This window comes from Salvia hispanica, chromosome 2 (assembly GCF_029641045.1).
Source record: "Salvia hispanica isolate PSC_SH4W2 chromosome 2, Shi_PSC_v1, whole genome shotgun sequence".
In the NCBI taxonomy this organism is placed as follows: domain Eukaryota; kingdom Viridiplantae; phylum Streptophyta; class Magnoliopsida; order Lamiales; family Lamiaceae; genus Salvia; species Salvia hispanica.
Window position 1 is genome coordinate 6,191,810 of NC_142693.1, and position 15,470 is coordinate 6,207,279.

At 32.4% G+C, this 15,470-nt stretch overlaps 2 protein-coding genes and 1 non-coding gene across 3 annotated transcripts; all 3 read left to right on the plus strand.

Moving 5' to 3' along the window:
- The first annotated feature begins 441 nt into the window (after positions 1-441).
- TRNAI-AAU (transfer RNA isoleucine (anticodon AAU)) lies at positions 442-515 on the plus strand. The gene has a single exon. It is a non-coding gene; the product is annotated as a tRNA-Ile (tRNA).
- Positions 516-4,103: 3,588 nt separating this feature from the next.
- Positions 4,104-6,060, plus strand: LOC125202502 (putative 2-oxoglutarate-dependent dioxygenase AOP1). Its single transcript, XM_048100907.2, has 3 exons — positions 4,104-4,606; positions 4,993-5,323; positions 5,556-6,060. Exons 1-3 carry the CDS (start codon positions 4,230-4,232, stop codon positions 5,808-5,810), a joined length of 963 nt encoding a protein of 320 aa, XP_047956864.1. The 5' UTR covers positions 4,104-4,229; the 3' UTR covers positions 5,811-6,060.
- Positions 6,061-10,455: 4,395 nt separating this feature from the next.
- LOC125202181 (putative 2-oxoglutarate-dependent dioxygenase AOP1) lies at positions 10,456-12,447 on the plus strand. Its single transcript, XM_048100542.2, has 3 exons — positions 10,456-10,930; positions 11,318-11,648; positions 11,864-12,447. Exons 1-3 carry the CDS (start codon positions 10,554-10,556, stop codon positions 12,116-12,118), a joined length of 963 nt encoding a protein of 320 aa, XP_047956499.1. The 5' UTR covers positions 10,456-10,553; the 3' UTR covers positions 12,119-12,447.
- Positions 12,448-15,470: the final 3,023 nt, after the last annotated feature.

Here is a 15,470-nt window from a genome sequence, read left to right on the forward strand (position 1 = left end):
TTATAAATATTGAATCATTTATATCTTTATTCAAATAAATTTGGATTAAATATTATAAATCGGTTCCGGTTCCGAACCGAAATCGACCGGTTCTTAACCGGAACCGATCGATTCCAGTTCCGGTTCTGAAATTCATGAAAATTTAAAATCGATTAACCAGTCATCCGGTCCGGTTAAAACCGGAACCGGCCAAATAAGCAGGCCTACTAGCTTCTATCAATTGATTGATGGAAAACCTTATTAATCGATTGTATAAAGGAAAATATCAGATTAACTACCCCTACCTCCTCAACGACAACCTATATATGTACATGCCGTTTAATGAATTTATAAATATGTTTTTGTTACTTGGAGAAAACTTAAACTATCTCTTTAACTTTTAAAATAACATTCAAACTAATGGCGTTAATTATAAATTCTTTTAATCCATTCAATCAAAAAGGCCTATTAGCTCAGTTGGTTAGAGCGTCGTGCTAATAACGCGAAGGTCGCAGGTTCGAAACCTGCATGGGCCAATTTTTTCTATTTTATATTTTTATATTTTCGTGTTGTTGCTATGTTTACATCCGAATGGGCTTTAGTAGTGGGCCTTAACATTGGGCATGGTTGAAATTGAAGAAACTAAAATTGTTGTCGATCACTAAAACAATGACATTTTTATAACAAAGTGTATTTATTTAAAGACTACTACTAGTATTATATTCGACATGGTCAATTGATGGATCTGCATTGGCCGATGGAACCCCGTTGTGGAGTGAGATTACGAATCTTGTCCGGCTCGAACGCTTGAGGACCCTCGCTCTCTGTTCCGGAGGGGGGAAGTGTTCGAGAGGCTTTCCGTCTGCTGGTTGTGCCACGCCTCTGTTCGGTTTTCCATACGGGGCTGTGTGGAAGCGATTCCGAGAAGCTGCGTTGGAGAAGAGGTTGAGCAGCTGCACAATCTAGCATTTCAGCTGCATCAAGAGAGACAACCTGTAGCAAGGAGTCCGTTTTTGGCTGTTCTCGGGCAACACGTGATCCCTCCAATTGGGATGGCACATTGGCACCGAAGCACTTTCACAACTCATTTGCCTCTTCATTGGCTGCAAACCCGACAAGTCACTTCTAGTAGCCGGGTGAGCCCCCCGTCACGGTCAGAATCTCCGTCTCCGTCGGAACAGCCTCCTTCAAATCGTTGGCGTCTTCTTCATTATTCGTTGAGCTCTCCATGCACGACCACCATTTCCCTACATTCATTCTCCGGAGAAGGGTCATGTCCAGGTGCTTTCCGATTTCCTAGTAACCCTTCTCTCATTTACCAGCCTCGTAGGGGAGGGGGGGTTGCTTCCAGCTTTGAAGACCATCTCAAGATTCGTACGCAGCTCCGGGGTCCCGAGTTTTCCCCCGGATCTTCCTCTTCCGACATCCGTGGAGTCGCCGGTCACGCGGTGTGGCGCCGCCGAGGGAAGAGGGGTAACGGGTGAAAAAACAGAGGATTGAGGCTTAGAATCAAGAGGAGGTGGGTGGAGGGGAAGTGGTGGCGGAGTGGACGGTAGGAGGGGATGAATCGCCGGCGAGTGGAGAGTCGAGAGAGAGTTTTTTAGAGAGAGAGAGAATTTTTCCCTTCTTCTTCCAGAGGGCAACTGCTAGGTTCCGAATAATAAAGCCTTATTTCGAGCTCTTCTTGAGGACGTTATAAAACGAGACTCGTCCCGCGCACGATTCAATATAATAGCAATCTTAGCACCGCTAGATATAAATTACCATTACCCAATATACCAGGTTTATTGGGTTGCGAAAAACCCGCACCATTTGATAAGTCAAAGTAGTGCATAATCAATACCGTATGCTCAATGCTAACGTACATTGATTAAGAAAAAATAATTATCAAGACCTCGTCTTTCAGTAGATAGCATAAAGACTTGTCACGCTGTTAGATCCAATCCAGTGCTATACCACACCAATGTCATCTTATTTCAGTAAGACTTAGAAATATGCGGATTGACCAATCAACCTTTCACGATAAGTAGTCTAAGCCTATCTGGGTTGTGAAATTCTTATTTTTCTTTGTTCAAAACTGACCGTGTTACCTTAAAGTGGACGACGCCCACAACCGGTCTACTAAAACAAAGACTTAGACTTTGTAATGTTACTTATACATTTAAACATGCAATAGACATCCATTAAATGTAAAACATAACAACATTACTACAACAAAAATAATCTGTTTTATTCCTTGGAAAATAAAATAAGAGTTTTTATAGTATTCAATCACTAGAAAGGTGAGTATACAAACTCTAACACGAAGAACGGCTCGCCTCCGAATTTTTTGTCTCCGTAGATGAACTTTTCAACATCTCCGGTCGAGAGGTTGACTTTTGCGAAGCCGGACACTTATGAAATTATTTTTAACATTATTTAGTATATGATATTTTCAAAAAATAAATATGAAATGGTTCTTTGCTTAAAAATAGAAATAGTTTGATACAATAGAAAGAGTAATATACTTCATATTTTAATATTTCATTTATTTTTAAAAGAATCACAAAAATTTGAAAAACCTCCTCCTATATGTATAACTATATTTTTACATGGATTCTATAGTATCAAACCCATATATGGATACATGGATTAAAATATTTTTTACCATTAATATATTTGAGACAGTAAATTAATTAAATAAAATTAGAAACATAATAAACATGAAACAATTAATCATGAAACTATTTAATCAAAAATTATAATGTTCCAATATTGATGCCACAATCAGTGGAATCACAACACCGCCATTTAAGCTGCAAAATTCTGCATTGGACCACACATGAGATGAAAGTTACACGGGTACATGCAAGTTGAACCCAAGATCAGTACTATATTTTTCTTTAATTGGAAAATTAGCTGAGTAGTTATCCACCCTCTAATATAGCAAGCAATGACACCACTTGACACCACTGTCCAAATTATAGATGTTTTTATTACTTGATATAGATATGATAATGAAGAAAACTATATAATATATAAACCAATGGAATTAAGTTTATAGTTATATTTCTGTCTTGTAGTAATGATTGCTGCAATACTCCAATTAGATTCTTTAATTTGGTGACGGATCGAGAAATGTTTTCTGGAGGGGCGGAATTTCTTTACCTTATGTACGTCTTTTGATATCTTCTCTAACTCGACCTGCTACCTTCAAATCTAAATATGACCCGAATCCGTTAAAGATACGATATAATATGGGTTGACACGACACGAGAACAGCCTGAACCCAATATTACACGATTAAAACATGATATTACACAATTAAACCTAATTTTAAACTTGATTTATATGATAAAAATCAATTTTCCAAGATTTAATCCCGACCAAGTTTATTATTCAATTTGTAGGCCCAAACTTAATAAATACTTCAGTCCAACTCAAATTAGTATAGTCCAGCCCAAATACCTATTAAGTATAAATGCCCCAAGACTTAGTTGAAACTACTAGAAGTAAAAATTCAGTTCAATGAATTCGAATTAAGCATGTGTTGAATTATTTCAAAACCTACTAGAAGTAAGTAAAAACATACTGTAGTTTCAAGGTACTACGTAGCGGAATGAAGTAATAAATCTACTACAATGAAATAAAATAGGTTTGTAATGAACACCGAAAAAATTTACACATCAGCGAATCTCATAAAAAAAAAACAATTCAATTAGGTGTATCTAATGGCCCTAATTTGGTATTTAACTCGGTCTTTAAAATTAGTTCATTATTGATCACCATTCAATAGTATTATATTTAATTACATAGACAAAATTCATCCAGAGTTAGTTTCTGCCCACTAAATTACAAACAAAAGTCCAAAACCATCAACAACGTGTAAATATTTTTGGGTTGGTATTTGTTTTTCACACCTAGAGGCTAGTAGGTTAGTTCGATCCGTACTATACTAACAAGTATTCATGTTTACCCACCCCTACTAAATGAGCTTTTTAATGAATAATTAAACCGCCAACTGTTTGGTTTCCAAGATTATCTTAGTCGTAGGGGTTAGCTATAACTAAATATCTCATGATTTTGAGTTGTGGGATTGATTCTCATGAACCAAACACACTACAAATTTAATCTCAGATACAATATTGCAAACTGAAACCACAACCAAGATCTATAAACAAGTGTATAAAATGGAAATTATACCATAACCAGAATCAAGATCATTGAGTTTCCGTACAAGAAGAGAGCTACCTAGGTTTTTGTTCACAAAAATGAGTTGTGTAAGCATGAAGCTCCCTTTGATTGATCTGAGCAACCTTGGAGAAAATGATTCTCCAAAGTGGGAATCAACCAAAATCCAAGTTCGAGAAGCCCTTCAAGAATATGGGTGTTTTGAAGCTACATTCAATAACATTATTCCTCTTGAGTTGAGGAAATCACTTGATGATGGGATTCGACAACTTTTCGATCTCCCTTTAGCCATCAAACTACTCAACAAAAATTCACCCAAATCTTACGATGGCTATGTTGGCAAAAATGATTACGGTCGACTCGTGGAAAGTACGGGCATCAATGGCGCCCTCTCGTCTCACGCAGTCGACACCTTCGCCAACCTCATGTGGCCTGATCAAGGCAATCCCACTTTCAGGTTTAATCCCTTTTTTGTTTAATTTATTAATATTACCATCTTAATGACCTTTTTAATACATGTCGATCTACTAAAAAGGTTAATGTTGCTAACTTTTGATGAATCGACTATTCAGATTCATATAATAGTTTCTCGTACGATACTTATGTAACTTTTGGTGAATTGACTATTCATATTCATATAATAGTTTCTCTTATGATACTTATGTACTAGTGCTCTACATAGTTTCATTTTCACATTAATTTTTGTTGAATATTATTTGTGTTTATTTGCAAACATCAATTGTGGTGCATTGTACTCTAAGTTTTCATCTAACATTAAATTTTGACTAAAAATATTGTGCATTAAGACAGATTATTTTCTTCTTGATTTTACTATTGTAACAGCAAAGATATACAATTATATTACGAGAAACTGTCTGAACTGGACAAGATTGTGAGGCGGATGGTGGTGGAGAGTCTTGGACTGGAAAAATATATAGACGAACACATCAACTCCACGGACTACCTCTGTCGTTTCCAGAAGTACGAGGCGCCTCGAACGCCTCACCCAGTGCAAGGACTTTTTTCCCATGCAGACAAGAACACCATCACCACATTGCATCAGCTTAATCATGTTAACGGTTTGCAGATTCTTACCAAAGATGGCAAAACTTGGATCCCTGCAGATCCAACATCACTCGATTCATTCATTGTCATAGTCGGGATCTCTTTCCATGTATGTTACTAATATCCTCGTTTACAAAAAATAATCTTATTTTTTTATTTATTAACAACGTACTCAAAACATGTATTTCCTTCATTTGACTAATTTCTCATTAAAATACGCGTCATCTACTGTTGAGACTATTTTTTCATGAATGGAGATCATAATTTTTTTCATAATTTTTTTTGCCTTTTCATTTGTAATGAATCTCGTAATTTACTTCACCGATACGCGTAATTTACAGGCATGGACAAACGGGCGAGTGCATGCTCCAGTCCACAGGGTGGTGATGAGCGGGGATGAAGCTCGGTACTCTATCGGATTGTTTTCGGTTCCGAAAGAAGGGTGCGTGATTAAGACTCCAGAAGAGTTGGTGGATGAAGATCACCCTTTGCTCTACAATCCTTTTGATTACCATAGGTTCCTTAATTTTATCTACACAGAAGCTGATCATAGTCGGGCTTCGCCGAATCCTCTTAAGGAATATTTTGGAGTCTAAATTTCATGATTATCAGCTTATATGCCTGATTGTTTGGGAGTTTAATTTCTTCCTAATCTATTTCTATAATAATAGAAGCTTCTTATGCTTCAAATAAATGTGATAGTCCAGAGTCTTTGTCCTAGCGGCAAGGGACTTAGACATCAATGTATGAGGTGCCGAGTTCGAACCCTCTTTACCTCAGTTGTAATTTACTCATTTCTTAGGAGTTTATTTGTAATTTCCTCCTTCATATAGGAATTAATTTTTTTTTAAATAAATAAAAAATAAATAAATTAATGTGATAGATAAGCTCATTTCTGGGTTTTCTTTGTTGGTTCTTTCTCGGATCGTGAAAGAAGATTCGAACCACATATTAGATAGATAGTATATATTTGGAATTGTATTTATTCATAATGTTGAAATACATCCTCTTACTCTCCAACTTTCTATCCTCTAAAAAATTATTTTTAACATTATTTAGTATTTGATATTTTGTAAAAATAAAATACTTCATATTTTAATATTTCATTTATTTTTAAAAGAATCACGATTAATTTGAAAAACCTCTCCTATGTATATAACTCTATTTTTACTTTTAAACTAGTATCACAATTCCCACCCATATATATGGATACATGGATAAAGATATTTTTTAACATAGATATATATGAGACAATAAATTAATTAAATGAAATTAGAAACATAATAAACATGAAACAATTAATCATGAAATAATTAAATCACAAATTGAAATGTTCCAATATTGATGTCACAATTAGTGGAATCACATACCGCCATTTAAGGTGCAAAATTCTACATCGGACCACTTGAGATGAAAATTACACGAGCACATGCAAGTTGAACCCAAGATCAATACTATTTAATAGAAAAATTAGCTTATTAGTTATCCACCCTCTAATATAGCAAGCAATGGCACCACCATTCAAATTATAGATGTTTCTATAGCTTGATATAAATATGATAATGAAGAAAACTATAAAATTAATAAACCAATGGAATTAAGTTTATAGTTGTATTTCTGTCTAGTAGTAATGATAGATAAATGTTTTCTGGAGGAGTAGATCCTTGAATATCTTCTCTAACTCGACCTGCTACCAATTAGATCCTTGAATTTGGTGACAGATAGAGAAATGTTTTTTGGATGGGTAGAATTTCCTTACCTTATGTACATCTTTTGATATCTTCTCTAACTCGACCTGCTACCTTCAAATCTGAATACGACCCGAATCCGTTAAAAATACGATATAATATGGGTTGACACGACACGGGAACGACCTGAACCCAATATTACAGGATTAAAACCTGATATTACACAATTAAACCTAATTTTAAACTTGATTTATATGATAAAAAATCAATTTTCCAAGATTTAATCCCGACCAAGTTTATTATTCAATCTGCAGGCTCAAACTTAATAAAAACTTCACCCCAACTCAAAACTAGTATAGTCCAGCCCAAAGTTAAGTATGAATGCCCCAAGACTTATTTGAAACTACTAGAAGTAAAAATCCAGTTCAATGAATTCGAATGAAGCATGTGTTGAATTATTTCAAAATCTACTAGAAGTAAGTAAAAACATACTGTAGTTTCAAGGTACTACGTAGCGGAATAAAATCTACAACAATGAAGTAAAATGGGTTTGTAATGAACACCGAAAAAATTTACACATCAACGAATCTCATAAAAAAAACATACTGTAATAAATCTACAATAATGAAGTAAAATTGGTTTGTAATGAACACCGAAAAAATTTATACATCGGCGAATCTCATCAAAAAATAAATTCAATTAGGTGTATCTAATGACCCTAATTTAGTCTTTAATTCGGTCTTTAAAATTAGTTCGTCATTGATCACAATTCAATAGTTCTATATTTAATTACATAGACAAAATTCATCCAGGAGTTACTTTCTGCTCACTAAATTATAAACAAAAGTAAAAAACCATTTACAACATGTAAATATTCGTTTGTGAGTGTTGTTTCGCTTTGCTTGCCTGGCTTAAGTATTATTCGTTTCATCAAAAATAAAATAAAATTAAGAACTGCTATTGAAATTTGATCAATATCTTACTTTAATGAAAACAAAATGTCAACCATCACATTACATCATTTTAGTAGTTATCAATTGGCGGCGCATGCCTAGACCATTCTAGACTCAGGCCCATGACTAAAGTAGGCTAGAGTGGGATGCATTTTCTTTCTATATTTAGACTCAATCTAACCCAAGCTAGTTTTGGTAATCTATATTAAATTATTGTTTTATCAATTTTTTATAAATGTATTTTTGAATGATTTTTAATTAAATTGTAGTACTCCAAATTAAAAATTGTTTTATTTGCGAATTAAATCATATATATTCCTATAATTTTCTAATTTTCCTATAATCATATATATATTTATTAGATGATTTATGAATCACGTTAAATATTACTCCCTTCGTCCCATAAAAATAGACACTTTTGGTATGATATGAGTTGATGCAAAATCGGTAAAATATGAGAGAAATTGAGAGAGAGAGAGAGTGATTGGAGTACTAGTGGAGAATAAACTTCACTTCATTAGTAATAAAGTCACCAAATATAAAAGTGGACTATTTATATGAGATAGATGGAACATTAAATATGTATATTCAAATTTATCTTCCTATAACTATTTAAAAAAAATCAATTGCAAAGAGATTTTGAAAAATATATAAATATTTGAGTGAATATAATTTAAAAAAGATTAAAATTAAAGTACAAATAATGAAATAGTAGTAGTAGTAGTGTAGAGTTAGTTGTTGTGGGTCATATTTGAGCTTGTATAGGATTGGATTAGGTTAGTTCGATCCGTAACTATAATACTCTAGCACAGTTATTACTTTGATAGAACGAGTCACCTGGCTTATGCTCATGCGATACAAACGTTGATTACTGATAAAGCCAATTTCTTGCATTGATTATGAGGGTAAATTCAACGATATTCTGGGCCTAACACATGTTTTAAGTTAGGTTGTGTAGAGAAAATCGTCAGACCGAGGAAATAAGAGAAGAAATTTGTCTGGCAAAGGAAAGAAGCGAAAAAGAAACAAAAGAGCAACAATTTACAAGATGGAGGGAGCTTCGAAGCAAAGGACAAAATAAAGAATGTCCAATATACAGATTTAATATATGTAATAAAATAATCAATAAGTCAAACTGTCAAATGAAGCATATTGAATATAATGGCTTGCTTCTAGAACTTCAAATTCTTCCACAAGTCATCAACCAACCATCTAGATTCTAGATAATACCAACATTATGTACACATGTAGTACTATTACTTATATTTTGTTAAAGTGATGTCTTAACTCTTAAGGTTTCAATTTCTACAACATCTTTCTCCGGGGAAAAATTACATATAGTATAATGTAATTCGACGATGATTCTTTTAAGATCAAATATGAAGATGTGCAATTTATAATTCGTACATTAATTAAAGCATGTGGGATTGAACACATTTGGTCTATACATAAAATGTAAATCTTGGGATCCTCCAAATATAAATCTTCATTGAGATCAAATGCAAAATCATTTAAATTTGTGGTAAGATCCCAAATAAAGTATGAATGCAAGACTCTACATATTTGTCATCTATTCACACCTTAGAAAACATATACTAGGAGTAATATTTACTTACTCATTTCATCCATCAATATAAGGAGAGTTTTGATCCGGCATGGATCTTAAAGGACATTCAAATTTAAAAATCAAAATTTTGTAACTCAATCTGAATTTTGAAGTCCGAACCAAGTCGAAATATCCATAAAACAAAAAATCCAAAACTCTGAAACATAATATGTAGATAAAAAATATACTACTATTTGAATAAAAATATATACTTATATAAATATAATGTTTAATGGAGTATTAATTTTAATTTGGATTTCCAGATTTATATTAATAAAAATAATTCAAATCAAATTGAAAATGCGAATTTTTTTTAAAAAAAAAGAGTAATACGATCCGATCCGAAAATATGAATTGCAATTTGATTGATTATCATAAAAGAATAGGACATTTGGATGATAATAGCTAGCCTTTTCATGTGACGATCTTACCAATGAGCACTTGAAAACTTCCCTAAAAAAACAACATGATTTTAATTAAATACTGTTAGTAATTAAATAGTAGCCGTAATACTATAATTATAATACGAGGTCCCCCTGCTGTCACTGAAACCTACATATATAATGTACTTATTTATATTAGTCGGACCAAACGACATTAATTCTGTTGTCATTTGGATAGAAATTCATGTATATATATAATTATTGATTTATTTAATGATACTTTATTCTTATTTATGCAAATCAACCACTTCTTTTTTTAAATTATAGCATTTGATTTTTTTCATCTAATATTTATTCAAAACTTAAAACTAGGAGTTATTGAGTCACAAAAGTCGTAGTATTATTTGTAGGAATGGGCAACATAGCTAGAAATTAGAAAGCCACTCTATTACTTGGAGCCTTGGAGGTGGGGGCTCTACAATTTAAATTTAGCTGATTCACTTTAAATATAACTATTCCCTCTAAATGAATCCGGCTAACCAAATTCATTACACAAAAAATAAAAATAAAAAAATACACATGTGCCACGCAATAAAATACTCCTATATGAAAAATACAAGTCTATAAAATGGAAATTATACCATAACCAGAACCAAGATCATTGAGTTTCCATACAAGAAGAGAGCTACCTAGGTTTTTGTTCATAAAAATGAGTTGTGTAAACATGAAGCTCCCTTTGATTGATCTGAGCAACCTAGGAGAAAATGATTTTCCAAAGTGGGAATCAACCAAAATCCAAGTTCGAGAAGCCCTTCAAGAATATGGGTGTTTTGAAGCTACATTCAATAACATTATTCCTCTTGAGTTGAGGAAATCACTTGATGATGGGATTCGACAACTTTTCGATCTCCCTTTAGCCATCAAACTACTCAACAAAAATTCACCCAAATCTTACGATGGCTATGTTGGCAAAAATGATTACGGTCGACTTGTGGAAAGTACGGGCATCAATGGCGCCCTCTCGTCTCACGCAGTCGACACCTTCACCAACCTCATGTGGCCTGATCAAGGCAATCCCACTTTCAGGTTTAATCCCTTTTTTGTTTAATTTAATAATATTACCATCTTAATGACCATTTTTAATACATGTCGATCTACTAAAAAGGTTAATGTTGCTAACTTTTGATGAATCGACTATTCAGATTCATATAATAGTTTCTCGTACGATACTTATGTAACTTTTGATGAATTGACTATTCATATTCATATAATAGTTTCTCTTATGATACTTATGTACTAGTGCTTTACATAGTTTCATTTTCACATTAATTTTTGTTGAATATTATTTGTGTTTATTTGCAAACATCAATTGTGGTGCATTGTACTCTAAGTTTTCATCTAACATTAAATTTTGACTAAAAATATTGTGCATTAAGACAGATTATTTTCTTCTTGATTTTACTATTGTAACAGCAAAGATATACAATTATATTACGAGAAACTGTCTGAACTGGACAAGATTGTGAGGCGGATGGTGGTGGAGAGTCTTGGACTGGAAAAATATATAGACGAACACATCAACTCCACGGATTACCTCTGTCGTTTCCAGAAGTACGAGGCGCCTCGAACGCCTCACCCAGTGCAAGGACTTTTTTCCCATGCAGACAAGAACACCATCACCACATTGCATCAGCTTAATCATGTTAACGGTTTGCAGATTCTTACCAAAGATGGCAAAACTTGGATCCCTGCAGATCCAACATCACTCGATTCATTCATTGTCATAGTCGGGATCTCTTTCCATGTATGTTACTAATATCCTCGTTTACAAAAAATAATCTTATTTTTCTATTTTCTTACAACGTACTCAAAACATGTATTTCCTTCATATGACTAATTTCTCATTAAAATACGAGCCATCTACTGTTGAGACATTCATGATTTTTTTTCATAATTTTTTTGGCCTTTTCATTTGTAATGAATCTCGTAATTTACTTCACCGATACGCGTAATTTACAGGCATGGACAAACGGGCGAGTACATGCTCCAGTCCACAGGGTGGTGATGAGCGGGGATGAAGCTCGGTACTCTATCGGATTGTTTTCGGTTCCGAAAGAAGGGTGCGTGATTAAGACTCCAGAAGAGTTGGTGGATGAAGATCACCCTTTGCTCTACAAGCCTTTTGATTACCATAAGTTCCTTAATTTTATCTACACAGAAGCTGATCATAGTCGGGCTTCGCCGAATCCTCTTAAGGAATATTGTGGAGTCTAAATTTCATGATTATCAGCTTGTATGCCTGATTGTTTGGGAGTTTAATTTCTTCCTAATCTATTGCTATAATAATAGAAGCTTCTTATGCTTCAAATAAATGTGATAGTCCAGAGTCTTTGTCCTAGCGGCAAGGAGCTTAGACATCAATGTATGAGGTTCCGAGTTCGAGCCCTCTTTACCTCAGTTGTAATTTCCTCCTTCATATTGGAGTTAATTTTTTTTTAAAATAAATAAATAAAAAATAAATAAATGTGATAGATAAGCTCGTTTCTGGGTTTTCTTTGTTGGTTCTTTCTCGGATCATGAAAGAAGATTCGAACCACATATTAGATAGATAGTATATATTTGGAATTGTATTTATTCATAATGTTGAAATACATCCTCTTACTCTCCAACTTTCTATCCTCTAAAAAATTATTTTTAACATTATTTAGTACTATTTGATATTTTGTAAAAATAAAATACTTCATATTTTAATATTTCATTTATTTTTAAAAGAATCACAATTAATTTGAAAAACCTCTCCTATATATATATAACTCTATTTTTACTTTTAAACTAGTATCACAATTCACACCCATATATATGGATACATGGATAAAGATATTTTTTAACCTAGATATATATGAGACAATAAATTAATTAAATGAAATTAGAAACGTAATAAACATGACACCAGTTAATCATGAAATAATTAAATCACAAATTGTAATGTTCCAATATTGATGTCACAATCCGTGGAATCACAACACCGCTATTTGAGAATTAAATCATATATATTCCTATAATTTTCTAATTTTCCTATAATCATATATATATATATTTATTAGATGATTTATGAATCACGTTAAATATTACTCCCTTCGTCCCATAAAAATAGACACTTTTGGTATGATATGGGTTGATGCAAAATCGGTAAAATATGAGAGAAATTGAGAGAGATAGTGATTGGAGTACTAGTGGAGAATAAACTCCACTTCATTAGTAAAAAAGTCACCAAATATAAAAGTGGACTATTTATATGGAACATTAAATATGTATATTCAAATTTATCTTCCTATAATTATTTTTAAAAAAATCAATTGCAAAGAGATTTTAAAAAATATATAAATAATTTGAGTGAATATAATTTAAAAAAGATTAAAATTAAAGGACAAATAATTAAAATAGTAGTAGTAGTAGTAGTGTAGAGTTAGTTGTTGTGGGTCATATTTGAGCTTGTATAGGATTGGATTAGGTTAGATCGAACCGTAACTACAATAACCTAGCACAGTTATTACTTTGATAGAACGAGTCACCTGATTTATGCCCATGCGATGCAAACGTTGATTACTGATAAAGCCAATTTCATGCATTGGTTATGGGGATAAATTCAACGATTTCCTGGGTTTAACACATGTTTTAAGTCAGATTGTGTAGAGAAAATCGTCAGGCCGAGGAAATAAGAGAAGAAATTTATCGGGCGAAGGAAAGAAGCGAAAAAAGAACAAAAGAGCAACAATTTACACGACGGAGGGAGCTTCGAAGACAAAGGGCAAAATGAATAATGTCCAATATACAGATTTAATATATGAATATTAAAATAATCAATGAGTCAATCTGTCAAATGAAGCATATTGAATATAATGGCTTGCTTCTAGAACTTCAAATTCTTCCACAAGTCATCAACCAACCATCTAGATTCTAGATAATACCAGCATTATGTACACATGTAGTACTATTACTTATATTTTGTTAAAGTGATGTCTTAACTCTTAAGGTTTCAATTTCTACTGCATCTTTCTCCGGGAAAAAATTACATACAGTATAATGTAATTCGACGATGATTCTTTTAAGATCAAATATGAAGATGTGCAATTTATAATTCGTACATTAATTAAAGCATGTGGGATTGAACACATTTGGTCTATACATAAAATGTAAATCTTGGGATCCTCCAAATATAAATCTTCATTGAGATCAAATGCAAAATCATTTAAATTTGTGGTAAGATCCCAAATAAAGTATGAATGCAAGACTCTACATATTTATCATCTATTCACACCTTAGAAAACATATACTAGGATTAATATTTACTTACTCATTTCATCCATCAATATAAGGGGAGTTTTGATCCGGCATGGATTTTAAAGGACATTCAAATTTAAAAATTAAAATTTTGTAACTCAATCTGAATTTTGAAGTCCGAACCAAGTCGAAATATCCATAAAACAAAAAATCCAAAACTCTGAAACATAGTATGTAGATAAAAAATATACTACTATTTGAATAAAAATATATACTTATATAAATATAATGTTTAATGGAGTATTAATTTTAATTTGGATTTCCAGATTTATATTAATAAAAATAATTCAAATCAAATTGAAAATGCGAATTTTAAAAAAAAGAGTAATACGATCCGATCCGAAAATATGAATTGCAATTTGATTGATTATCATAAAAGAATAGGACATTTAGATGATAATAGCTAGCCTTTTCATGTGACGATCTTACCAATGAGCACTTGAAAACTTCCCTAAAAAAACAACATGATTTTAATTAAATACTATTAGTAATTAAATAGTAGCCGTAATACTATAATTATAATACGAGGTCCCCCTGCTGTCACTGAAACCTACATATATAATGTAGTACTTATTTATATTAGTCGGACCAAACGACATTAATTCTGTTGTCATTTGGATAGAAATTCACGTATATATATAATTATTGATTTATTTAATGATACTTTATTCTTACTTATTTATAGTATTTGATTTTTTCATCTAATATTTATTAAAAACTTAAAACTAGGAGTTATTGAGTCACAAAAGTCGTAGTATTATTTGTAGGAAGAAATTAGAAAGCTACTCTATTACTTGGAGCCTTGGAGGTGGGGGCTCTTCAATTTAAATTTAGCTGCTTCACTTTAAATATAACTAATCCCTCCAAATGAATCTGGCTAACCATATTCATTACACACAAAAAAACATGTGCCACGCAATAAAATACTCCTACAAGAAAAATATTTCATAAATTTTACCGAGCATTCTTGTTATTTTGTATCACATTTAATTGCTTTATTTAGCATCACTTGGCCAAACACAACCATATAGTACTACTTTATTTAATGTGACAAGACCACCCATATATCTTACTCCTTTGTGTTTGTTAATTATCCTTTTACTATTTAATAAGGAATCAGTCTAAATCATTTCATTAGAACTACGACTTGGATAGTCAAATATCGTGGCCCATTTTATTTTTGAGTAGAATGATAACAAGATCAACAAAATATACGTTTCTTACTCTTTGTTGATTATGAACTTATAAGTTATAACATATGAACATGAATATAGTAGCAGAGGTG

What these genes read in the sequence shown, in the direction of transcription:
- LOC125202502 (XM_048100907.2), top strand. Translation starts at nt 4,230, where the DNA reads ATGAGTTGTGTAAGCATGAAGCTCCCTTTGATTGATCTGAGCAACCTT. An exon ending in CAAGGCAATCCCACTTTCAG is followed by an intron (nt 4,607 to 4,992) that starts GTTTAATCCCTT and finishes CTATTGTAACAG; the next exon opens with CAAAGATATACAATTATATT. An exon ending in TAGTCGGGATCTCTTTCCAT is followed by an intron (nt 5,324 to 5,555) that starts GTATGTTACTAA and finishes CGTAATTTACAG; the next exon opens with GCATGGACAAACGGGCGAGT.
- LOC125202181 (XM_048100542.2), top strand. Translation starts at nt 10,554, where the DNA reads ATGAGTTGTGTAAACATGAAGCTCCCTTTGATTGATCTGAGCAACCTA. An exon ending in CAAGGCAATCCCACTTTCAG is followed by an intron (nt 10,931 to 11,317) that starts GTTTAATCCCTT and finishes CTATTGTAACAG; the next exon opens with CAAAGATATACAATTATATT. An exon ending in TAGTCGGGATCTCTTTCCAT is followed by an intron (nt 11,649 to 11,863) that starts GTATGTTACTAA and finishes CGTAATTTACAG; the next exon opens with GCATGGACAAACGGGCGAGT.